This window comes from Myxine glutinosa, chromosome 5 (assembly GCF_964187855.1).
Source record: "Myxine glutinosa chromosome 5, kmMyxGlut1.1, whole genome shotgun sequence".
NCBI classification, from domain to species: domain Eukaryota; kingdom Metazoa; phylum Chordata; class Myxini; order Myxiniformes; family Myxinidae; genus Myxine; species Myxine glutinosa.
The window spans coordinates 60,492,203-60,519,331 of NC_136265.1; the positions used below are offsets into that span (position 1 = coordinate 60,492,203).

Below are 27,129 nucleotides of genomic sequence, written 5' to 3' on the forward strand. Positions count from 1 at the left end.
ATGCACCCTATATTTCATGCCCCCTATATTTCATGCTCCCTATATTTCATGCTCCCTATATTTCATGCACCCTATATTTCATGCTCCCTATATTTCATGCACCCTATATTTCATGCTCCCTATATTTCATGCACCCTATATTTCATGCTCCCTATATTCCATGCACCCTATATTTCATGCACCCTATATTTCATGCTCCCTATATTTCATGCACCCTATATTTCATGCACCATATATTTCATGCACCCTATATTTCATGCCACCCGAAATTTCATGCACCCTATGTTTCATGCACCCTATATTTCATGCACCCTATATTTCATACACCCTATATTTCATGCACCCTATATTTCAGGTCACCCTATATTTCATGCACCCTATATTTCAGGTCACCCTATATTTCATGCACCCTATATTTCAGGTCACCCTATATTTCATGCACCCTATATTTCATGCACCCTATATTTCAGGTCACCCTATATTTCAGGTCACCCTAAATTTCATGCTCCCTATATTTCATGCACCCTATATTTCATGCACCCGATATTTCATGAACCCTATATTTCATGAACCCTATACTTCATGCTCCCTATATTTCATGCACCCTATATTTCATGCACCCTATATTTCATGCACCCCCTGTTTTATGAACCCTATATTTCATGCACCCTATATTTCATGCACCCTATATTTCAGGTCACCCTATATTTAATCTCTCCATACATTTCAGGCCACCCTATATTTCAGAGCACAATATATTTCAGGGCACAATATATTTCATGCCACCCTATATTTCATGCACCCTATATTTCATGCACCCTATGTTTCATGCACCCTATATGTCATGCCACCCTAATTTCATGCCACCCTATATTTCATGCACCCTATATTTCATGCCAACCTATATTTCATGCACCCTATGTTTCATGCACCCTATATGTCATGCCACCCTAGATTTCATGCCACCCTATATTTCATGCACCATATATTTCATGCACCATATATTTCATGCACCCTATATTTCATGCACCCTATATTTCATGCACCCTATATTTCATGCACCCTATATTTCATGCACCCCCTGTTTTATGAACCCTATATTTCATGCACCCTATATTTCATGCACCCTATATTTCAGGTCACCCTATATTTAATCTCTCCATACATTTCAGGCCACCCTATATTTCAGAGCACAATATATTTCAGGGCACAATATATTTCATGCCACCCTATATTTCATGCACCCTATATTTCATGCACCCTATGTTTCATGCACCCTATATGTCATGCCACCCTAGATTTCATGCCACCCTATATTTCATGCACCCTATATTTCATGCCAACCTATATTTCATGCACCCTATGTTTCATGCACCCTATATGGCATGCCACCCTAGATTTCATGCCACCCTATATTTCATGCACCATATATTTCATGCACCATATATTTCATGCACCATATATTTCATGCCACCCTATATTTCATGCCACCCTATATTTCATGCACCCTATATTACATGCACCCTATGTTTCATGAACCCTGTTTCATGCACCCTATATTTCATGCACCCTATATTTCATGCACCCGATGTTTCAGGTCACCTTATATTTCATGCACCCTATATTTCATGCACCCTATGTTTCAGGTCACCCTATATTTCATGCCACCCGAAATTTCATGCACCCTATGTTTCATGCACCCTATATTTCATGCACCCTATATTTCAGGTCACCCTATATTTCATGCACCCTATATTTCAGGTCACCCTATATTTCATGCACCCTATATTTCATGCACCCTATGTTTCAGGTCACCCTATATTTCATGCCACCCGAAATTTCATGCACCCTATGTTTCATGCACCCTATATTTCATGCACCCTATATTTCAGGTCACCCTATATTTCATGCTCCCTATATTTCATGCACCCTATATTTCATGCACCCAATATTTCATGAACCCTATATTTCATGAACCCTATACTTCATGCTCCCTATATTTCATGCACCCTATATTTCATGCACCCCCTGTTTCATGCACCCTATATTTCATGCACCCTATATTTCATGCACCCTATATTTCATGCACCCTATGTTTCATGCACCCTATATTTCATGCCACCCTATGTTTCATGCACCCTAAATGTCATGCCACCCTATATTTCATGCCACCCTATATTTCATGCACCCTATATTTCATGCACCATATATTTCATGCACCATATATTTCATGCACCCTATATTTCATGCCACCCTATATTTCATGCACCCTATATTTCATGCACCCTATATTTCATGCACCCTATATTTCATGCACCCTATATTTCATGCACCCGATGTTTCAGGTCACCCTATATTTCATGCACCCTATATTTCATGCACCCTATGTTTCAGGTCACCCTATATTTCATGCCACCCGAAATGTCATGCACCCTATATTTCATGCACCCTATATTTCATGCACCCTATGTTTCATGCCACCCGAAATTTCATGCACCCTATGTTTCATGCACCCTATATTTTATGCACCCTATATTTCAGGTCACCCTATATTTCATGCACCCTATATTTAATCTCTCCATATATTTCAGGCCACCCTATATTTCAGAGCACAATATATTTCAGGGCACAATATATTTCATGCCACCCTATGTTTCAGGGCACCATGTATTTCAGGCCACCCGACATTAGAGGACAACATATATTTCACAGCACCCTATATTTCAGAACGCCCCATATTTCAGGCCATCCCATATTTTAGGCCACCCCATAATGCAGAACGCCCCATATTTCAGAACGCCCCATATTTCAGAACGCCCCATATTTCAGAACGCCCCATATTTCAGAACGCCCCATATTTCAGGCCATCCCATATTTTAGGCCACCCCAAATTTCAGAATGCCCATATTTCAGAACGCCCCATATTTCAGGCCATCCCATATTTTAGGCCACCCCAAAATTTCAGAACGCCCCATATTTCAGAACCCCCATATTTCAGAACGCCCCATATTTCAGAACGCCCCATATTTCAAGTCACCCGATATTTCAGGTCACCCTATATTTCAGGTCACCCCATATTTCAGGTCACCCCATATGGAAATCTTTTAAATGGTATCTGCTGAAAAAGTAATTTATCCACAGAATAGCGCTTATCCGAGGTTTGAGCAACCGGGTGCAGTTTCACATACAGTACATGTATACAGTATTTATATATTGCTGGCAGGAGTACGCGGCGTTGTGGGCGGGAGTGTGTGGTAGAGGGGGAGGGGAGAGGAGGATAGAGTCCCTTTATATACAGAGTTGCGACATAGAGGGTCCGGAAAAATCTAGTCACGTGATTGCGTGGAGCCATTTTGAGTCCATCGCGGACAGGATCAGGATCGGACGCATATCGGTTCCTTTTCAAAGGAATGGCGATCGGAAAAAAAGGTGAATGGAAGCCAATACAGACGGGTGTCATCTTGACTCCAACTTCAGTCCTACAAATGGCAGATGAATTGCTAGACACGGGGCATAAATTCCTACTTACTTCTAGACTGACCCAGGACTGCCTTGAGAACTTGTTCTCCGTTGTACGGTTGAGGAAACCAGTGCCATCACCTCTTGAGTTTAAGTGTGCACTGAAGCTCATCAGTACTGCCCAGTTCCTGACACTCCCATGCTCGGCAAGCTACCACAAGGATGATGGGGAATTCTTGGCAGATTTCCTCAGTCAGGAAGTGAGAGTACCGTCCGAGGAAAATCTACAGGGCCTTGTCATTCCAGATATCCAAGACGTGCAGGAGCTGTCTCAACCTGAGCGCGATAGCTTGTACAACCTTGCTGGCTACTGTGTTCACAGTATAAGGAAAAAACAGAAGACGTGTGATGACTGCATTAGCCAGGTGATTGTTGCCGAAGGTGAAGAAGTTAACCAAGCTGCAGAGCTTACTGTACTGAAAGAGTATAAGCAAGGGTGTCTTGTTCATGTTTCAGAAAAAGAGTGATCAACATGTTGGTAACTGTGGAGGCCATGTTTCGTGGTGCACAGGATGCTTTCATGGCTGAAAAGAACGTCGCAACAATGTTTGTGGAGAGAGCAGAGCAGATAACGAGAGATGTTCACTTCCCAACGTGCCACAATCTGAAAGCCAAACTGCTTACAAAATTCATCAACACACGCCTACACATCTTTTGTAAGAAAAAGACACATCAACGCAGGCAACAAGCTGCACAAGCAAAGAAGGGGGGTGAACTTGGCAGCAAGAGCATGGCAATGAGACAATTGGCTGCAAAAGTGAAATAGATATTTCCATTGGACTTCAGTTGCAGGACTGCAATGTGCTGTACACCGACAAGCTAGCAACTTACGTGGATAATTGGACTAAATAATCATTTTGAAAATGTTATCATTAACATTTTCTCTAATATGTTATTTCAACAGGCAATAACACACATATCCAAGTTATTTTAAAGCTATGGACTAACATACATTTCAACATGATATTTCTGAGAGGGAATGATTGTAATATTGGTTGCAAATTAAATAAATGTACTGTATGAATATCTCGCAAAGGAGCTCTTTATGAATGACGAGAATTTGAGCATGTATAGTTGTATACTCTGTTTTGAGGTACATGAATCAAAACTTACAAATTGTTGTTTATATACATGTACCAATGCCCTCTGCTAAAGGCACTTTCCTGCCTGTGGTAGTTAGTACTCCAACAAGTGAATGACATGCTTTGTTTTTAACAAAATTAAGTCATTTGCTATAAAAGAGGAAGGTTACAGGTTCACGGTTTGAGTATTAATCGTAAATGAGTTCAAAGCCTTTCACAATGGTCTCTGAGACCTTCATAAAACAAATAATAAAATAAGTTTTATTTTTTGTACTTTCACATGGAAGATAGGATTATTGTCATTCAAAATTTTCAATGATGCTTCAGAAAGAATTCGCTAGAAACCAATTCATGCCAGTGATACAGTTGTATGCCACAACTGAGAAAGGGGGGGGGGGTGGGGGGGGGCATGCATTGAATGTATGTATTTGTCTCTGTTGATTTGAATGTGTGAGGACATTAACTTGTGTTTGTGTGTGTGACTTTCAATTTATAATTTGTATGTGTGTGCATTAGTGTATGTGTGTGATTGTAAATATGTAATTTGTATATGTATGTGAGATATAGTGAGAGATAGAGATAGAGATAGAGATAGAGATAGAGATAGAGATAGAGATAGAGAGAGAGAGAGAGAGAGAGAGAGAGAGAGAGAGAGAGAGAGAGAGAGAGAGAGAGAGAGAGAGAGAGAGAGTAGGGGGGGCTAATCTATTTTTGGTGGGATTAATATATGATCGGCAACATGCAGCAAAGTTTAGATTAATAATTTAAATATGAAAATTAAACAAACACAAATATATACCCACACACGATAAACAAGGTCAAACAACTGCAGAAATACAAAGATAACTCTTAACATTGTATTGTACATGTACATGTATAAGCAGGGAGGTGAGAGTTCGAGTCTCGCTCTCGCCTCCCTGAAATTAAAATGAGGCTGAAATAAGCAGCACGTGTACCTGTCTAGTTCATTCCTTCTTTGTCATGGTTCTAAATGTCTGTGACTGTTAAATCACAACCAGCTCTGTGATTTTCTTCTTTATCATATGGCTCTTAGTTGTCATAAATCTTCTATTTTGTCATCTTCACATAATTTGTTGATTATCAACATGGAAAAGACCATTCCCATCTCTCATACATAGAGAACATAATGGAATACACGGTTCAATGCACTAGCGCCATTTGGCGGCTCCGCACTGAATGGACTCAAAATGGCGTCAAATCGTTAGTTGTCGCTACTCTCTCTATAAAGGGACTCTCGAAGAGGAGGCAGGCGAGGGATGGGATGAGGGAGGGAGTGGGGGACGGGGGTGGTGTGGGGGAGGGGGAGTGGAATGGAGAAGTGAGAGATACTACATATACATATTTTGGGGGAGGAGGGTGCCTTTGACAGGCCCCTCCGTTTTGGGGGAGGTGGGATGAGAAGGAGGAAAATTTACCCGTGCAACGAGTGCTTTAACCTCAGTGTTGCCCAGGTAAAAAGCAATATTGTAATACCCTCTGCCACCATCACCAGGTGGCGCTACACAGTACACCTTTACATCGAGAATTTACGCCCCTCTCCCGGTCCCCCACACCCCCGCATGCGGCCGCAGCCACAAAGCCGATGAAACTCGGTCGATGATACCCCCAGCCAGTTGTATTTGCACCCCAAGTAAAGTACTGTAGTGGTTACCTTATGCACATGTCGCGGTTACCTTGTTCACTTATCCGCATGTGACGGTTACCATTACGATGGGTTTGTTCTAACCCACGCACACGAGCGTTTGGTTGTGTCGTCGTGACGCACGCGTGGCTGTTGGAGCCACGCCCTCCGAAGAGGGTGCTTGTTTTATATAAGCCGTTACGACTTCCGTTCGTGAGCAGTTGCTGGAGATTTCTGTACAATAAACTACCTTTTGTACCCAACGAAATGGCCTCTTCTTATCGTCTTCGGCAACCGCTAAACTGGTGACCCCGTTGCCCCCGAACGTATTCGGGGGCCACATGAACACGGCAGGATTGCGACCGCAATTTCTTCCACACGACCTAAACTCGAACTGCCGGAGTTTTAGCCACGACGAGCGGCCATGTGGTTCGCGCATCGCGCTCGGTTCCTCCTCTACGACTGGAGGGGCGAACCCGCTCCGGGACCCTCCGAAGGAATGCCGTTACGGGGCGTTGGCGGCACGGCTACTTCGTCGCCTCCGCGCACACAGGCCGGGCACGGCTACTTCGTCGCCTTCGCGCACACAGGCCGAGCACCGCTGCTCGCCGCCTCCGCGCACACAGGCTGAGTACTGCTGCCCGTCGCCTTCGCGCACACAGGCCGAGTACTGCTACTTCGTCGCCTCCGTGCACACAGGCCGAGTACTGCTGCTCGCCACTCCTACTACTGCTCCTACGGCGGATCCCGAGGCTGATGCTCATCTCTTGCGCGTGCACGGCTGCTTTGTTACCTTCGCGCGCACTGAAGCCTCGTTGTCTTCGCGCGCACCGCTGCTCGCCGCTCCCGCATTTCCTACTGCTGCAACTCTAACTGCTGCCGCTGCTCAGCACCCGCGGCCCGGCTCGGTTCCACCCGCGAACTACGTACACGCCCGTGGCGTGCCTTCTGGGGGGGCGCATGTAGTGGTTACCTTATGCACATGTCGCGGTTACCTTATTCACTTATCCCCATGTGACGGTTACCATTACGATGGGTTTGTTCTAACCCACGCACACGGGCGTTTGGTTGTGTCGTCGTGACGCACGCGCGGCTGTTGGAGTCACGCCCTCCGAAGAGGGTGCTTGTTTTATATAAGCCGTTAAGACTTCCGTTCGTGAGCAGTTGCTGGAGATTTCTGTACAATAAACTACCTTTTGTACCCAACGAAATGGCCTCTTCTTATCGTCATCGGCAACCGCTAAAGTACAGTATATAAGTGTTTACAGCTGGAGCACCCGGCGTTGCTCAAGCGAAAAAGAAACATGAACATATTTGGAATGAGGGCAAATAAAATGGAAAAGCAATTACATCCAAATCAGAATCAATCATAAATGTCAAATCATCATTTCACCTTTTTGTTGAATCTATGCGGCTGAATGTGCCGTTCAACACGTTTCTGAGTTAAGTTTGATGCCGTAGAGGAAAAAGAAGAAGCCTCACAACCAACTTCGTTCACTTCCGGAATTGTTTGATTTATTTTTGCTCAAATGTTCTTCGATTGTTTTGTATTTATTTACGTGAATGTGTACTTGTATATAATTATAACTGTCATTAATCAGGCTCAGGCACAAAGGAGCGAGTTTTTTTTAAATCTCCCCCCCCCCCCAAAAAAAAATCAAAATTGTTTTTGTTTTTTCGCCTAAACCACTCCCAGGCACTCACTGATGAACTTCTGAAAGTTTGACGAAGATCCGTTCAGCCATCTCTGAGAGAAATGGCGACACACAGACCAAAGGCTCTTATATCGTGGCAGATTTTACCACATCAAGTACCAAATGTGGAGGTCACGTGATTCAAAGTGCCGAATCTTCGGTCTTGAAATCGTGAATAACGTCGTTTGACGCCACAGCCCACATGGCACGTGGTTCGCGTTTGCCGGAATAACTGACGTTCTGTACTCGTGCAGTATCATAGTGTAACATTCTACTCCACGCTACCTTACAGTGCCGTACTTTACTACACTCCACCTGACAGACCCTTCCGATGCGCCATGAACCGAGATGTCTCAGGTGAAGATCACAGATCGAACCCCCCGGGATCCACGAGCGGTTCCGATGTAGGAAACTCGGTCGTTCCGGGAGATTCTCCCTCAGATCGCGGGTCCAGGGTCGGTCCACCCGATGATATGCAGTCTTTACCCGGTACGTGACGTTCTCTCTGCACCTTGCTGTTACCTTTTCCCGTTACCGTGATGTGTCTGTGTTGGTTCCTGCTGTGTACTATTTCAGGAACTCATTTAAATGAGGAAATCTCATGATGGTTTGATTTGAGGAAACTGAGGTAAAAGGGAACAGAGATTACCGTGTAATACTGAGGTTAAAGGGAACAGAGATTGCCATGTAATATTGAGGTTAAAGGGTACTGAGATTGCCATGTAATACTGAGGTTAAAGGGTACAGAGATTGCCGTGTAACACCGAGGATAAACGGTACAGATATTACCGTGTAATAGAGGTTAAAGGGTAGAGGTTGCCGTGTAATACTGAGGTTAAAGGGTACAGAGATCGCCGTGTAATACTGAGGTTAAAGGGTACATAGATTGCCGTGTAACACTGAGGTTAAAGGGTACATAGATTGCCGTGTAATACTGAGGTCAAAGGGGACACAGATTGCCGTGTAATACAGAGGTTAAAGGGTACTGAGATTGCCGTGTAATATTGAGGTTAAAGGGGACAGAAACTGCTGTGTAATACTGAGGGTAAAGGATACAGAGATTGGCGTGTAATACTGAGGTTAAAGGGTACCGATATTGCCGTGTACTACTAGGGTATGGTACAGAGATTGCCGTGTAATACTGAGGTTAGAGGGTATAGAGATTGCCGTGTAATACCAGGGCATGACAACGAGATTGCTGTGTAATACTGAGGTTAAAGGGTACAGAGATTGCCGTGTAATACTGAGGGGAGAGGGTCCAAGATTGCCGTGTAATACTGAGGTTAAAGGGTACAGAGATTGCCGTGTAATACGGAGGCAAAAGGGTACAGACATTCCCGTGTAATACTGAGGTAAAAGAGTACAGAGAAAACCGTGTAATACTGAGGTAAAAGGTACGAGATAACCGTGTAATGCTGAGGCAAAAGGGTATGACATGACCGTGTAATATGGAGGCAAAAGGGTCCAGAGATAACCGTGTAATACTGAGTTAAAAGGGTACGAGATGACCGTGTAATACTGAGGTAAAAGGGAGCAGAGTTAACCGTGTAATACTGAGGAAAAAGGGTCCAGAGATATCCGAGTAATACTGAGGTAAAAAGGTACAAGATAACCCTGTGGTACTGCGGAAAAAATCCCGCGACTCGGAGAAAACATTGAAAGTTACGTTTTCGGGTCGAGGAATTAAATTCAATTTTAAACATTTCTTTTCTTTAACAAAAGCACCATGGTACACAAAATATTTTTAATAGCTGGAGGATTCCGAATCCCAAAAAGCTTATCGGGGGAATGCCTTTCCATATACAAAGGAGATATTCAGAACAAACTACGAAACAACATCGGTGTAGCGGTTACCGGAAGCATACACAATCATCTTGCACCGGCCGATGATGCAACCGGCGAGCGGTGACTTGCCCGGACATGTCCAGACTTGCCTTTCCCGGGCGAACACTTGACTCGCATGCCATGCCCTGTTGAGAGGCGTGGCTTACCTATTTGCATACCACGCCCCGCCTGAGAGGCGTGGCTTTTGTGTGTTGAACTTTGATTATAAATTGCCGCCCGTTCGATCGGCAGATTCAGTGCTTTTGAGTTCTTTCGTGTTGAGCTAAAATAAATAGCTCGGTGAAACTTCGTTCCTGTGTTGTCCATTTTGTCTGGCTTTATAGTTCGAGCACAGCTCCCACAATTGGTGACCCCTTTCTAAGAACACGGCGATGGAGTCAGCTGTAGCTTTGAAGCTCCCGGGCTTTTGGGAGTCGCACGCGGCCGTTTGGTTTGCTCAAGCGGGTTCTCAATTCGCCTTGCGGAAAATTACGGAGGACACAACGCGCTACCATCATGTGGTCTCTGCGCTCACCGCCTCCACCGCTGCCCGGGTCCTGAGCTTCCTCCAGAACCCGCCGAACGCCGACAAATACGTCGCGCTCAAAGGCCTACTCCTCGGTGCGTTTGGACTCACGGAGACCGAACGCGCGCGACAACTACTACACCTCCCCGAGCTGGGCGAGGCCCGTCCATCCGAAAGCATGGACCACATGCTTGCTCTTCTCGGTGACCACAGCCCGGACTTCCTCTTCCGCGAGCTGTTCCTCCAGCGGCTACCCGGGCAGGTACGGTTAGCTTTGGCTAACTCGCCCATCACGGACCCTCGCGCCATGGCCAAGGAGGCAGATAAATTTTTCTCGACCAGGCGACACGTCTGAGCGTCCGCCTGGAACCCCGGGCCGACCGAGGCAACGCCCGCCCAACGACCGGCGCACCACCAGCCGAGTCAGCGCCACTGACGGCAGCAACCGCCGCGACGCCCCGTCGACCGAACCCGACGCGACCGCCGGAGCCTCCACCAGAGCGGACCATGTGCTACTACCACGCCAGGTTCGGGCAGAAGGCCAGAACGTGCCGCCCACCGTGCACTTTCGGCAGGTAGGGAAACGACCAGGCCGGCGCTCGCTGCCTGCCATGAGCGTCGGCCATTCAGGCAGCCTTCTGTTTATCACGGACACGGAGTCCGGGCGGAGTTTTTTGTGCGACACCGGCGCCGGCGCCGTGATACCCGCCTCGGTGCAGGACAAACAGGCCGCGCTTTGCGGCCCCGCCTTGGTCGCCGCAAACGGCTCCTCCATCCGCACCTTCGGTTCACGCAGCGTCGCATTCTGCTTCGGGGGCCAGCGCTTCAGGTGGGACTTCATCGCGGCGAACGTGCCCATGGCCTTGCTGGGTGCAGATTTTCTTTGCGCACATGGGCTTTTGGTGGACGTCAAACGGTGTCGGCTCATCAATGCGGAGACCTTCAGCTCGCTCGCTTGCTCATTGAGCGGCTCCGCTCCGACCAAGCTAGCCTGCGCGCTCCCGGCCTTGGACGATTTCACCCGCCTACTCGCCGAGTTTCCCGCCCTCACGCAGCCGACGTTTTCGGCCATCGCCGTCAAGCACGGCGTCGAACACCACATCCCGACCACAGGTCCACCGGTCTACGCCAGGGCTCGCCGCCTCGACCCGGCCAAACTCGCCGTGGCGAAGGCGGAATTCGACGCGCTGGAGCGATTGGGCATTGTGCGGCGCTCGAATAGCGCGTGGGCCTCGCCCCTGCACATCGTGCCCAAACCGGGTGGCGGATGGCGACCATGCGGTGACTACCGCCGCCTCAACGATGCCACCACCCCCGACCGGTACCCGATACCACACATACAGGACTTTTCTGCCCGTTTGGCGGGGCGGGTGATCTTTTCCAAGGTCGACCACATTCGGGACTACCACCAGGTACCCGTCCGGCCGGCCGACGTGCCGAAGACGGCGGTAATTACACCTTTTGGCCTCTTCGAGTTCCTTCGCATGCCGTTCGGCCTTAAGAACGCGGTCCAGGCCTTCCAGCGGCTGATGCACAGCGTGCTGCGCGACCTCACCTTTCTTTTCGTCTACCTGGACGACATTCTCGTCGCCAGCACTTCCCGGGCGGAGCACCTCATCCACCTGTGCACGCTTTTTGAGCGCCTCGGCCAGCACGGCCTCGTCATCAACCCGGCGAAATGCCAGTTTGGCGTAACGGCCGTCGACTTCCTGGGGCACCGCATCACAAAGCGCGGGGCCGTTCCGCTGCCGACCAAGGTGGAGGCAGTCACAAGTTTCCCGCACCCCCGCTCCTTCAAGGCCCTGCAGGAATTTTTGGGGATGGTAAATTTCTACCACCGGTTCGTGCCTCCCAACTCATGCGCCCCCTGTACGAAGCCCTCCGGGGCAAGCCAGCCAAGCACGACGTCGCCTGGACCACAGAGATGGACGCGGCGTTCACGGGCGATAAGCTGGCCCTTGCCAACGCGACCATGCTGGCGCACCCGGCGCTCAACGCACCCATCGCCCTCACCACGGACGCTTCCGACTGCGCGGTTGGCGCCGTGCATGAACAGTGGGTGAACGGGGCTCGGCAACTGCTGGCCTTCTTCAGCCGGAAGCTTTGCCCAAACGAGCGCAAGTTTCGCGCTTTCGACTGCGAGCTCCTCGGCCTTTACCTGGCCGTTCGCCACTTCCGCCATCTTTTAGAGGGCCGCCCGTTCATGGCGTTTGTGGACCACAAACCCCTGGTCTTTGCCATGGCCAAGGTTACGGAGCCGTGGTCGGCCCGCCAGCAGCGCCACCTCTCCGCCGTGTCCGAATTTACGACGGACATCCGGCACGTCGCGGGCAAGGACAACGCGGTGGTCGATTGCCTCTCACGGTCCGGCACGAACGCCGTCCACCTGGGTGTGGACTTCGCCCGCATGGCGGCCGACCAGACCGCCGACCCCAAGGGTCAAGCCCTCCGGACAGCCGACACAGGCCTACGGTTGGCCGACGTCCCCTTCGAGGACACAGGCACGGTTCTCCTGTGCGACGTTTCCCGGGGCCAACCTCGCCCCATCGTGCCCACCGGATGGCAGCGGCACATTTTTGACGCCCTCCACGGCCTTTCCCACCCGGGCCGGAAGGCATCGCAGAAGCTCGTGGCAGCGAAGTTCGTCTGGCACGGGCTCCGGAAATACGTCCGCGACTGGGCCAACGCCTGTGTCGCCTGCCAGCGCGCGAAGGTCCACCGGCACGCCCAGGCCCCGTTGGTGCCATTCGACGTGCCCGCGCGGCACTTCGACCACGTCAATGTGGACCTGGTGGGACCCCTTCCCTCCTCGCAGGGCTTCACCCACCTCCTCACGATGGTGGACAGGACCACCGTCCACCAGGTGGCCGGAGGCCGTCCCGCTAGCATCAACAACATCCGCCGACGTGGCGCAAGCCTTCATTGGAACCTGGATTGCCCGTTTCGGCGCCCCCTCGGACATCTCCTCCGACAGAGGCCCGCAATTCACCTCCGAGCTTTGGGGCGCGGTCGCCCAGGCCTTGGGGGTCAAGCTTCACCGCACCACGGCCTACCACCCCCAAGCCAACGGCTTGTGCGAGCGGTTCCACCGATCGATGAAGGCCACTATCAGGGCCAGCCTCCAGGACGACGGTTGGGCCGACAGGCTCCCGTGGGTCCTATTTGGCCTCCGAACGGCCCCTAAAGAGGACCTCCAGGCTTCCACCGCCGAGCTGGTCTACGGCCAGCTACTGCGCGTGCCAGGCGAGTTCATCCCTGACGCCACCGGCCTCTGGTCCGCAGCTCTCCAACGCTCGGTCCTCCAGGAGGCCGCCAGGAGATTTGCCCCTGTGCCCACGTCCCATCACGGCTGCCCCCAACCCCACGTCCCCCCAGCATTTCGCACTGCGGAGTACGTTTTTATCTGCAACGACGCACACCGGGGACCTCTCCGGCCGCCGTACGATGGATCTTTCCGGGTCCTGAAAAGGGACGACAAGTCGTTCATCATGGACATCGGCGGCAAACCAGACCACATCTGCGTGGACCGCCTCAAACCGGCCCATTTTGACCTCGACCAACCTCCACGGTTGGCCCTTCCTCCACGGCGGGGCCGTCCCCCGTCAAACAAGCCCCCCGCCCGACCATCCACCGCCACGCCACCTGCCACCCCCTCACGAATCACCAGGGGTCGTTTCGGCCGGGTCATCAAGACCCCCCTCAAACTGACTCTCCCGGTGCAAGTTAATTCTGGGGGGGGGGGGGGGGGGCGCAAGTAGCGGTTACCGGAAGCATACACAATCATCTTGCACCGGCCGATGACGCAACCGGCGAGCGGTGACTTGCCCGGACTCGTCCAGACTTGCCTTTCCCGGGAGAACACTTGACTCGCATGCCACGCCCCGTTGAGAGGCGTGGCTTACCTATTTGCATACCACGCCCCACGTGAGAGGCGTGGCTTTTGTGTGTTGAACTTTGATTATAAATTGCCGCCCGTTCGATCGGCAGATTCAGTGCTTTTGAGTTCTTTCGTGTTGAGCTAAAATAAATAGCTCGGTGAAACTTCGTTCCTGTGTCGTCCATTTTGTCTGGCTTTATCGTGCGAGCACAGCTCCCACATCGGGTTACATAACATGATCAAACTAAAATACGCAGTTTTGTGTTTGTCTGACGATTTTTTACTGCAATACATTTGCTCATCACTTATCCAATCTCAACCAAACTTGACAGGAGGAATAAGGATCACACAATGAAGGTTGTGGTGATTTCATTTGACATCACCTAATCCATATCCAAAGTTGGTCATCACCTCATCCAGAAGGGATGATTTTCCATTGGGAAAAATCTAGGAAGGAAAATTCACGGATGGAGTCCGTCCCATGGCATCACCGAAGTCCTATGCAGAATTGTCATGGTATAGTGTACTTATGTCCAATTTTGTCCTTGTCCAATTTTCACTAAATTTCCCTCAAGCGAGTGTTAACCATTGCTGGTGACTATTAGGGATGGGTGTATGCATCAAATAAAGGTCACAATTTGGCTGTAAGGGTGTATGAGGCAATATCACACTTGAAGCCATGCCTGGGAAAATGGCAGATGAGGCCCCAATAATTAAGTTGCAATTAAGTTGTTGTTATTGAGACAGTACACATGTAATCTGATGGTGAAAAAAATCCTACAGGCAATGAGATGCATCATTCATGCGTATAGACTTGTTTAAGCACCTTTATTAGCTAAGATTTATTTGTCTCCCAGCTCGCGTATGGACTTGTTTGAGCACCTTTATTAGCTAAGATTTATTTGTCTCCCAGCTCGCATATGGACTTGTTTAAGCACCTTTATTAGCTAAGATTTATTTGTCTTCCAGCTCGCGTATGGACTTGTTTAAGCACCTTTATTAGCTAAGATTTATTTGTCTCCCAGCTCGCGTATGGACTTGTTTAAGCACCTTTATTAGCTAAGATTTATTTGTCTCCCAGCTCGCGTATGGACTTGTTTAAGCACCTTTATTAGCTAAGATTTATTTGTCTCCCAGCGCGCGTATAGACTTGTTTAAGCACCTTCATTGGCTAAGATTTATTTGTCTCTCAGCTTGCGTATGGACTTGTTTAAGCACCTTTATTGGCTAAGATTTATTTGTCTATCAGCTCGCGTATGGACTTGTTTGAGCACCTTTATTAGCTAAGATTTATTTGTCTCCCAGCCAGCGGCGGCAGAGGGGGGGGGGGGGGGGCGGCGGAGAGGAGTAAGTGCAATAACCATAGAATGCCTCAAGAACATCGGTTTCCTTCAAATGTATTTGTCTCCCAGCTCGCGTATGGACTTGTTTAAGCACCTTTATTAGCTAAGATTTATTTGTCTCCCAGCTCGCGTATGGACTTGAGCACCTTTATTAGCTAAGATTTATTTGTCTTCCAGCTCGCGTATGGACTTGTTTAAGCACCTTCATTAGCTAAGATTTATTTGTCTCCCAGCTCGCGTATGGACTTGTTTAAGCACCTTTATTAGCTAAGATTTATTTGTCTCCCAACTCACGTATCGACTTGTTTAAGCACCTTCATTGGCTAAGATTTATTTGTCTCTCAGCTTGCGTATGGACTTGTTTAAGCACCTTTATTGGCTAAGATTTATTTGTCTCCCAACTCGCGTATGGACTTGTTTAAGCACCTTTATTAGCTAAGATTTATTTGTCTCCCACCTTGCGTATGGACTTGTTTAAGCACCTTCATTCGCTAAGATTTATTTGTCTCCCAACTCGCATATGGACTTGTTTAAGCACCTTCATTAGCCCAGATTTATTTGTCTCCCAGCATGCGTATGGACTTGTTTAAGCACCTTTATTGGCTAAGATTTATTTATCTCCCAGCTAGCGGCGGGGGGGGGGCGGCGGAGAGGAGTAAGTGCAATAACCATAGAATGCCTCAAGAACATCGGTTTCCTTCAAATGTATTTGTCTCGTGTTAAACAACAGTAACGAGTCTTTTAAAAGGTAATCACATGTGAGATGGAATTGACTGAATAGTTTGTTGTTGGAATATTTTTTACTTCCGGAAGATCTACCCCACAAAGCGCCACCACATTCGATTGATACACCTTCACACCGGTTGTCCAAAGCAGAAAACCCCTTTGGGCAAATGAAGTCGCCACAACCTCCAAAATAGGACCCTTAGTCACCCCTGGCAGGTTTGTTTGAGATTGGATAAGTAAGGACTGAATGCTTTTCGGTCACACAGACAGAAGAAGAAGAAGAAACCGGAAGTCATGATCACATGATCCTGCTCACTCCTGTCATTCAAATTCAGGGTAATGAGAATTGGCAATTAATGGACAGTTCACCCCTGTGCGTATGTTCCACCAAGACTCCGACATGTGAAAATTAAAATGTACCGTTGAGATTGTAAAGTGAGTATCTTTTGATAATATATTGTGATAAAGGCTTTCGATTAAGTTTTTATTTAAACTTTTATAGTTTGGTTTAAATGGATTGTTCTTGTTTCAGATTTTATTGTGAGAGTGAAGATGAAGTCTAAGTTCATTGATGATTCGTTCCCTCAGGATGAAGGTTTGAACCACAAACACATTGTTGATATTGTAGTTTTATTGTTTCTGATTAATCTACCATATAAAACACAATGTCAGTTTGTGTGGTTGTACAGATCTCTGTCCTCTATGAGGGTAGGTTTAAAGGCCAATTTTTTTTTAATGCAAATGTGTGTTCACTGTGGTCTATTTTTGAGGATAAAACAAAATCGGGAAACATTTAACATAGACGAGCAATTATGTCTCTTTTATTGGAAATGTAGATGGTGGCTTGCAGACCGAGCCTCAAGGGCGGTGTACAGAAGCGTTTTTTAAAATAACAAATAATACAAGGCACAGGGAGGTGAAATTCACTGTACAATGACATGCAACGTGCACAGAGTAAAATGAGTGTTAATTTACATCCGGAGGAACCACCATTCGAGGCCATTTTCCCCGCAGAGCAGGGGTTGGCCTTTTTCGGGCACTGTGGTCCTTTTTTGAAGCAATGTTTTATGGCCAGATGCCCTTCCTGCCGCTAATTTACATCCGTAGAATGTCTGAAAAATAAAGAAGATGTAAGCGCACCTGCCACTCGGCCAAGGCTTCAGACTTTGGCACACTCATGAGGCTGTGCCGTCCAATAAACTGTTCTAACCCATCATATTTGACGGGCTTCTTACAAGTAATGTTACAATGAAGAGTAAACCTTACCACTGTATATCCGGTACTTGTTATTTCTCCCAAGGTATAAATGCCCATCAAGTTTTGGAATGAAATCATTAGACATAGAAAGCTAGAGCAATGTGACTGTCACCAATATGCCTCCATGTAATCCCTGTGCATGACAACGGGTATATTCCCTCATTTACTGACCTAAAAAATTAACAAGTTTGATTTAAGTCCCTTCAGCTGTTTTCAAGTATCACATTTTTACCAGACACGGCAGGTTTCACATCGATCGGTGAAGCTGTTTCGGAGAAGATGTTTTTATAAAATATCGGCTTTCAAGCCAATATGGCTGCCAAACCACGTGCCATGACATAAAAAATGTACACACTGCAAATGTATGGGTAGGGGATCACGTTTGTGAAGTTTCGTGTTGATCGGATAAGGTTTGTTTTTCAATCCAAGATTGCTGCCAAACCACGTAACCTACGACGTCATCATTTTAAAACTATATGCAACAATGGTGTTAGATGACATTTGTAAAATTTTGCAGCGATAGAGTACCGGTAATTCTAAATTCGTTTTTGACAAATTTCTGTAATGTTGTCAATTGTGTTTTTCGGAGATTTCGTCGGAAAAAATTGGACGTGTGTGTGTGTGTGTGTTTGATTGATTTCATATCCCTCTCGCTAATCACTGCAGCAATGACAAAACGGAAGTCCAGTTTGTGTTTTAAATCTCCCGCAGAAAAACAAAACAAATTGGTTTGAGACGCACAGAAGAACGACACAGTTCTCGAACAAAACCAAAACAAGAAGATGTCATGCAGAGCACGATACTTGCAAAATCCACCCTCCACCCCCAAGAAAAAAAATTCCATTGATACAGCAAATTGTCCATTTCATCAAGATTAAAATTGACAATCTTGATCAAAGTTCGGGTCAATAAGAAGAAAAGTGATGATTTTTCAGATGAAAAATGATGATTTTGGAAGGTTGACCTTGAGTCGACTTTGACCTCAAAAATAGTTAGTTTCCCTATTTAGTGACTCAATGTGCAAATGCTGTTTAATTTTCAAGTCAATCGGATGAAAATTGAGGATTTTAAAAATTTGGCCTATGTTGACCTCAAAAATAGTTGGTGGTTGAATACAGTGACCATATATGTAAATCCTCTTCGAATTTCAAGTCAATCAAATGAAAATTAGTGATTTGAGAAATTTGGCCGATGTTGACCTTTTGGTCTATGTTGACCTCAAATATACTTGGTGGTTGAATTCAGTGACCAGATATGCAAGCCCTCTTCAAATTTCAAGTCAATTGGATGAAAAGAGGATTTTCGAAATTTGGCCTATGTTGACCATTTGGCCAATGTTGACCTCAAAAATACTTGATGGTTGAATTCAGTGACCAGATATGCAAGTCCTCTTCAAATTTCAAGTCAATTGGATGAAAATTGAGGATTTTAGAAATTTAGCAAAGTTGGTGACCTTTGGCCCATGTTGACCTTTTGACCTATTGACCCCAAAACAATAGGCTTCTTGCTTTTGACCAACTGTACCATTTGGTGAAGTTTCGTGAAGGGTTGAAAATTGTGACCTGTAGGCCGGTGACAAACAAACACAAACAGACAAACAGACAGAACCACAAAGACAACCGACCAATATACTTGAAAAATCTTCGATTTTGCAAGTAATAATGCCCAACGCATGGCCGCAGATCATGATGCCAATGGACCTGAATTTGACTATCCAACTGCGCAACTCGACATGGGCCCGATGTCGGTAATATGTCAATTCATCCCATCTTCAATTCTGCTCCTTTGGAAAGGTCAACTTCAATTTGCTCAACCCATAACAAACATTTCCCTGAGTTTAATCATAAATGTGCCTGTTTTAAAAGCTCTTCTCTCCCGGATTGAGGAAGAAGATGCGGGAATTAGAGCTTAATGTAGTGGTTCTTACAGTAACATTTTTTATTCCAAGACGGCAGGAACCTTGAGAAGGACAGTTGAGCACACAAAATTGTAAATACTAATACTTATTGCAGTGAAGGTCTAAAAATATATGAGGGTAAACAGAAGGAGCGTACAATCAACAACTACAGCCACAACAACCGAAAGGAGTCCCTCAAGGCTCACTCCTCTCCCCCACACACTTGAATCTTTTCATGCACAACAATCCACAACCAGCCGAGAACATACAAATAGCTTCATAAAATCACATCAACACAATAGCAACATCAACACAACAACAGCACAACTTAAACCTTTCCTCAGCACCTGAGGAAAAGGTTTAAAACTTGATAATTTTACCATATCTCCAAAATTTATCTGTAACAGCTCCATGATGCAATGAATGGCTCTGTGGAGATGCTGTGTGCGTCTTTAGTGTGTGGGCCCATCTGTTTAGTTCTGTTTATCTGTTTATCTGTTTGATCAAAATGTCGGAAATGAAACTCTTCATAGTTAATAGTAACTCGAAAATGAAACTCAAGTAATATTGAGTACTGCGAGACGTGGGTTTGGAACATAATGAGCACCTCTCGAGTTTTCTATCATTTGCCATTTATTTTTATCAGTTTTCTTCAGATAAATGTAAGTCTTTTGATTCAGTCATTCCATTATTTAGTTTTATTGAGTGTATTTTTTTGTTTCAGGTTTTATTGTTGAGGTGAAGGTGAAATCTGAGTATGTTGAATCATCCTTTCAAGACAAAGGTCTGAACCACAACATTCTGCTTTTCATATTGATGAGAGTAGATTGTGCTGGAGCTTGTTCTCTCGTTCTCATTTTCTCTCTCTCTCTCTCTCTCTCTATCTCTATCTCTATCACAATCTCTCTGTCTCTTTGTCTCTTTCAATCTCGATCTCTCTCTCTCTTTCAATCTCTATCTCTCTCTCTCTCTCTTTCGATCTCTATCTCTCTCTCTTTCAATCTCTATCTCTCTCTCTTTCAATCTCTATCTCTCTCTTTCAATCTCTCACTCCCCCATATTTCAATCTATCTCTATCTGTCTGTCCCTCCCTCATAGTTGTTGGACTTTCCTTAAGGCCATGTAACAACTTAAAACCAGCTCCTTAACAAAGTAAATTTGATCAACACATTGAAATGTCGAGATATATGTGGGTATGATGGTTATGAGAAAATCAGTCGGTAACCAACTTGCAATATCAGTGATTGAGATAACGTCAAGATACAATGGAATCGCTTTCATGTCACAGATGCTGATGGGAAGCTGATGGTTGATCCTGAACTCGTGCAACGTCCCCTGAGAGGTAACTAAGTCTTCCGACTTTCACTCTCCATGTAATTAGGTGTGCCAATATGTTTGAGGTGAGATGTGCTACTTTTTTTTCTTCTTTTTTTCCTCATGGGAAACAACTCGACTTGCTATTTGTTAACAGACAGAAACTTGATCATGACATGAGTTCAAGGAAGTCTTCATCCAAATCAACTAAACGTAACATGCAAGCACACACTTTCATTAAAGTAGAAGGTCACAGTTACCAGTGGCAGCGTTAGTCATTTGTGGGCCCCATACAAAATGCAAGAAGAAGAAAAAGACATAAAATGTCATAGTCCCCATTGTGGTTTTTGTGATTTTGCTGTACAGAGTTAAAGGCTGTCAGTCGCCATCTTAGGTTGGATGACAAAATAAAATCTCCTCCAAATGTACACTCTCATTTATTGTCTTCGTGCCAGGTTTGAAGAGAATCGATCCATGCATGTCCGTGAAATGGATAGGGACACGTTTACATTACAAAATGGCCACCACTCAGCCATATTGGACCTGATCTCGAAAAAAAATGATGTGCATATGTAAGCAATAATTTATTATCTGTCTGCCAAGTTTGAAGAAGATCGTTAAATGCATGTCCGAGAAATGGTTGAGGACGCGTTATACTTGCGGACGGACGAACGAGACCAAATCCATAAACCCCTGTTTCGGTCGAAGTCCAATGGGGGTTAATAATGACCCAGTGGGCCCTGTGAGCCCTGTTAATCTGTCATTATACTAAAATATTTTCCCACAAAAAATATACAAAAGTGTTGAAGAAAATAAGATCAACAGCCTTTTGCAATTTTTTTTTGTGAAAACAATTAAAACCCATGTACTTTTTCTTAGAAAAGAAAGCCTTATCAAACCTGATACATAAAATCTATTATGCAAGCAAAACACTTTATCAATAGCATGAAAGAATGCATCCTAAACCAGTGCCAAATCCAAATTTGTGAACAAGGTCGAAAAATCAAGAACATCAACAGTTTTTTTATTGAGGAATCTAATCCTATCTCAGAACGCTAAAGTGAAACAAATACTCAAGAAAGTGTTCATACCAGAATTCTTCCTAATTGCTAAAATTATTTCTAAATTGCTCCCTTCACATCCGTAACCCTGAATTAACCAGAACTGACAATTGTTACAAAGTACATTGTCAAGCTCCTGCAATAAACCTAAACTTATATGGGTTTTTATGAAGCTTAGGAATCCAGAAAAAATGGGGAATACATAAATTAACCTCTTTGCATGTAATGTTAAAATTATTCCCGAAAAGTTCCTGATGTTCCGCTGCAATTTACTTGGAAAGGCTTTTGGCCAGGAACATATGCGCTATTTCCCATACTCGTGAAAGAAACGCTATCAATACCAAACTCCGTTCATATAACCTTGATGTTCAACTTTTTATAAACCACCACAAAACTATTAGCTGCTTTACCTGCCGCAGCTATAACATACTTATTGTGCGAACTCAGTGTATTTATTTAAGCAATGCTGTCATCCCTCATTCTGCACTGTCGTCTTAATTCATACCTCCACCGGGCAGGGTGCTTCTGGGACCTTAGATACTTGTAGGAAACCCGAAGATTTGAAGCATCTGTTTTCAAAACCTTCCTCAATATGACGGACCCAGATTGAGTCCATTTCAGAGTATGAAAGAGATCCATTGGCATTTCGGATCTGCCGAGCATTTTCGGCCATTTTAACCAAGAAGCAATCCCTACTCTGCAAGGTGGTTCTGAGATTTTGAAATGGCAGTCGTAAATCCATGTAGTATGATGGATCACCGAAAGCCTCCTTCATTTACACCATACAACTTAAAAAGAAGATCACTCCTTTCATTGATATCAAATGTAACAGTGAGTTGACAGCTGACATGAGCAAAGGCATATCCATTGGTGTGTTCACATCAAATTCGATTTTTCTACTTTGCTATATTTATCATGAAGATGAGTTTTAATTTCTGGTGTTTATGGAATGATTCCGATGTTGCTTCTGCCTTGTGAGAGATGAGTACAGACATGGGGCGAATTTAAGATAAAAATGGAGTCCATTATGCTTTTTTTTGTTTTATATTTCTCAGCAATAATGATTTGTTGAAGCTTTTCTGAATTGTTTTACAGGGAATCAAATGAAAATGGTTTCTTGTTCCAAGTCAAGTTCCCACTTGTTTGACAGCAAAGTTTCTTTCAATCAGAACATGACACAGAATTCTTGTCAGGAAGTCAACAAATATAGTCGTGTTCTATCGAAGAACAACAATTGTATTACGACATTCAAGAAAACTAAAAGGAAGGAGAAGCCGCACATGTGTTCTGTTTGCAAGAAAACGTTCAGTTCATTAAAGTCTTTAAAAATATGTCAAAGATTACACAAACGTGAGATGCGACACAAGTGCAATGTGTGCAGCAAGGAATTTTGTAATTCATCATCGATGAAACGTCATCAAGTAAAACACACAGGAGAGAAGCCTTTTCAATGTCCTGTGTGCAGCAAGACTTTTGCTTTTTTATCGTCTTTCAATCGACATCATAAAATACATTTCAGAGAGAATAAGAGGCCATTTCAGTGTTCTGTTTGTAATCATAATTTTGTCAGTATCTGGAAATTGAAAATACACCAAATAATACACACGGGAGAGAAACCTTACACGTGTTCACAATGCAGCAAATCATTTCGTGACTCATCAACTTTTTGGAAACATCACAGAACACACACAGGAGAGAAACCATACAAGTGTTCACAATGTGGCAAATTATTCAATGAGTCATCAACTTTACGTAAACATCACAGAACACACACAGGAGAGAAACCTTACAAGTGTCTTGTGTGCAGCAAGACATTTGCATATTCTTCTTCTCAAAATGTACATAAAAGAATACACACAGGAGAGAAGCCGTACAAGTATCCTGTGTGCAGCAAGGCATTCACTATTTCATCAAGTTTAGAAAGCCATGAACGAAAACACACCGGTGTGAAACCCTACAAGTGTACTGCATGCAACAAGGCATTTATTACTTCATCAGGTTTACAAAAACATGAACTAATACACACTGGTGTGAAACCCTACACGTGTTCTGTGTGTAACAAGGCATTTACTGCTTCATCAAGTTTGCAAAGCCATGAACGAATACACACCCGTGTGAAACCCTACAAGTGTACTGCATGCAACAAGGCATTTATTACTTCATCAACTTTACAAAAACATGAACTAATACACACTAGTGTGAAACCCTACACGTGTTCTGTGTGCAACAAGGCATTTACTGCTTCATCAAGTTTACAAAGACATGAACGAATACACAACCGTGTGAAACCCTACAAGTGTTGTGTGTGCAACAATGCGTTTACCCAATCATCAACATTACGACAACATGAACGAGTACACACGGGTGTGAAACCCTACAAGTGTTCTGTGTGCAACAAGGCATTTAATGCTTCATCAAGTTTACAAAGACATGAACGAATACACAACTGTGTGTAATAACACGATGTGAGTTTTGCAGCAGCACTGTCTACCCAAGAGAAAATAACAGGCAAAAATGATAGATCTGATAATCTGAACAGAAGCAAAACGCCGCCATGGAAACAAATTGAATAAGCAGAGACCAACTGAGGAAAGCAAACGGGACAAATAGAACAATTCAGGGGGGGAAACAGAAGTCTAAAGCTCAAGAAAAGAATCAGACAAGTAAAAAAGAAATACAATATTGAAAACAATGGGCGAGAACCATAAGCTGTCCATAATAAGCTCCAAATAGAACATATGGCAGCGAAAATTTTAGAAAAACTGCGGCATTCAACAGAAGAAAGCAAAATCAACAGTTTGAAAACAACTCAAAAAAGTGATACAGAGAACTCGGGGAAACAGAAACAAAATGTGGCAACTCCCCTTAAAAAAAAGGGGATCTTGAAAAATTCTGCAAATGGATAAATGAAGACAAAAGAGAACACAACAAGGAAGCAGATTGGACACGACACTTCAAAAAGAAAAAGCATCAGCTACAGGAAATGCACCCAATGATAATTGATGGAGAAAATCAGAAATCATCTCGCAAAAGTGCCAAATTTCAAATGCCCAGGCACAGATGGGATTCCAAACTTCTGGCTACACCAACTGTATGCTTTCCACCCTCACCATGCTCGAGCATTGAATAACTCATCCAAAGGGAACAGTCATTGGATGAATGGTTCACTGAAGGTGATGCTCTTGTCATCCCAAAATCCAATGAAACCCATCCACTTCATAAATATAAACCAATAACATGCCTTCCAACAGCACACAAACTTGAAACAGGATTAATTACCGATGAAATTTATGAACACCTCACTCAATGAGAGTTTTGGAGGCAGAACAGAAAGGATGTAAGAGAGGATGTTATGGAACAATAGACCAGTTGTTATTAAACAAGACCACACTAGAAAATTGCAAGCTTCGACAAACCAACTTATCCACAACCTGGATAGATTACATAAAAGCCTTTGACAGTGTCCCACATTCATGGATTATAAAATGCATGCAGGTTTACAAAGTTAACCCCCAAATAGTCACACTGATTGAGAAAGCAATGACGATCTGGAATACAACGCTGATGCTAACTCCTCACTTGGCAGGAAAGCTTGAAACCCCAGGAGCAAAGATACGACGTATCTTACCAAGGTGACAACCTTCCCCCCCCCCCTGTTTTGTCTGGCTCTGGAGAAACTGAGTATCCTCATCAATGAACAAGGACACGGATACAATCTAATGTGCAACAGAAAAATGACCAAATAACCGAGACAAGTAACACATTTACTGTACATGGTTGATCTGAAGCTCTTCGCATAGAATGATGACAAATTGGCAGATCAACTCAAACTAGTAAAGCGCTACTCGAAGGACATTCAAATGGAATTTGGTCTTGACAATTGTGCCAAATGCACATTTCTATATGGTAAAACAAAATACCACAATATCTCAATCGATCAAAGTACAACCATGCAGGAACTAGAAAAGGAAGCATCCCACAAATATCCCGGAATAGAAGAAGGCCCCTGGGCACAACACAACAAAATAGGATTGGGGGTCCGAAAACTCACCTGGATCAGGAGCAACAGTCATTCAAACCTCTCATAGACCCCTCAGACCCTGATCTATCTATAATTCCAGTAATCTCTGTGTGTATGTATGTATGTATGTATGTATGTATGTATGTATGTATGTCTGTGACCGCTGTTTCTCGACAACCACGGGTCCGATATACTTTAAACTTGCCAGGTATATTGCTGGGGACCCGAGGATGTGCCTTTTCAAGGTTTCATATTAATCGGACAAGTAGTTACCGAGCTATGTCCAAAAAACGATTCAACCAATCAGAGAGCAGCGAGCTATCACGTGTGCCGAACGTGGCGAACAGACTCTGCCTCGGACGGCACATTTGAGAGCGTATTCATTTATTTCACGTTGGAAAACTATGTTGCCGTTAAACTATGTTTTAAAACTAAATAAAACTAATTTGCGATTCATCGTAACTGCGATTTGCGACCTTCCGGACAGTGAAGACTTCACTTCCGGCAGCCAATCACAGAACGCGTTGTTGCGAGCCGAGCCGAGCGCGTGCGCCATTACGGTTCGTAATTCGATTTCTTCCGGAGAAAATAATAATTTCTCGATTTCTTATGCGCATTATTTCTCCCAGAGCGAAGGGCGGAAGCGAAGAGCGTTGTTTTTTTTGTTTACGGGCGTACGGGCGTACGGGCGGGGTAGAGCGTACGGGTAGCGTTTTTTTTTTTTTTTGGCAAGGAACGGGCACCCACGTACGGGCATGCCCTAGTATTTTAAATGCCGTGAACACACTTTGGTACATCACGGGTGATGACGGTTGTCAGCAAGTTCCATTAAAATTGTGTATGTAATTTCAGAGAAGAGAGCAAATACCTATTTTGGGGGGTCAAAACACCCCTGTAGTTCCCCTGAATGAGCGCAGATTTTGATGTACCTCAGCAAAGAGTACCTCCGCAGAACAACACTAATTATGAAGTTATCCCTCTCTCCAATTAACAAAATCAAAGCTGCAAACCAACTTGCAGTGCCAGTATTCCAGTGTAGTTGTGCAATTGTAAACTGGCCACAATCGGAGATCAACAACTTCGACACCAAGACAAGGAAACTTCTAACTATTCACAAGATATTCTACAAAAACCAATGCATTCCGAGGGTTTCCTTGACGAGAGAAGGAGGAGGCAGATTGATGAAGCTGAAATGAGTGCACAACACAACGTATGTAGGAACTAGCAGAGCATGTGAAAAACTCAACGGACTATCGAATGAGATTTGTGCATGAGCAAGAAAACAACAAATCAAAAAAAGTATTCTTAATCCATTTAGCAACAAACTTCCAAAAACAGGTGCAACT

At 45.0% G+C, this 27,129-nt stretch overlaps 2 protein-coding genes across 2 annotated transcripts; both read left to right on the plus strand.

Annotated features, from left to right (window-relative positions):
• The first annotated feature begins 8,137 nt into the window (after positions 1-8,137).
• On the plus strand, positions 8,138-24,407 carry LOC144892282 (uncharacterized). The gene is made up of 4 exons (XM_078778106.1): positions 8,138-8,426; positions 16,766-16,828; positions 20,112-20,171; positions 20,676-24,407. The coding sequence occupies exons 1-4, from the start codon at positions 8,276-8,278 to the stop codon at positions 20,735-20,737; spliced, it is 336 nt and encodes a 111-aa protein (XP_078634232.1). The 5' UTR covers positions 8,138-8,275; the 3' UTR covers positions 20,738-24,407.
• LOC137428588 (uncharacterized) lies at positions 22,866-24,218 on the plus strand. The gene has a single exon (XM_068118492.2). The coding sequence runs from the start codon at positions 22,866-22,868 to the stop codon at positions 24,216-24,218; it is 1,353 nt and encodes a 450-aa protein (XP_067974593.2).
• Positions 24,408-27,129: the final 2,722 nt, after the last annotated feature.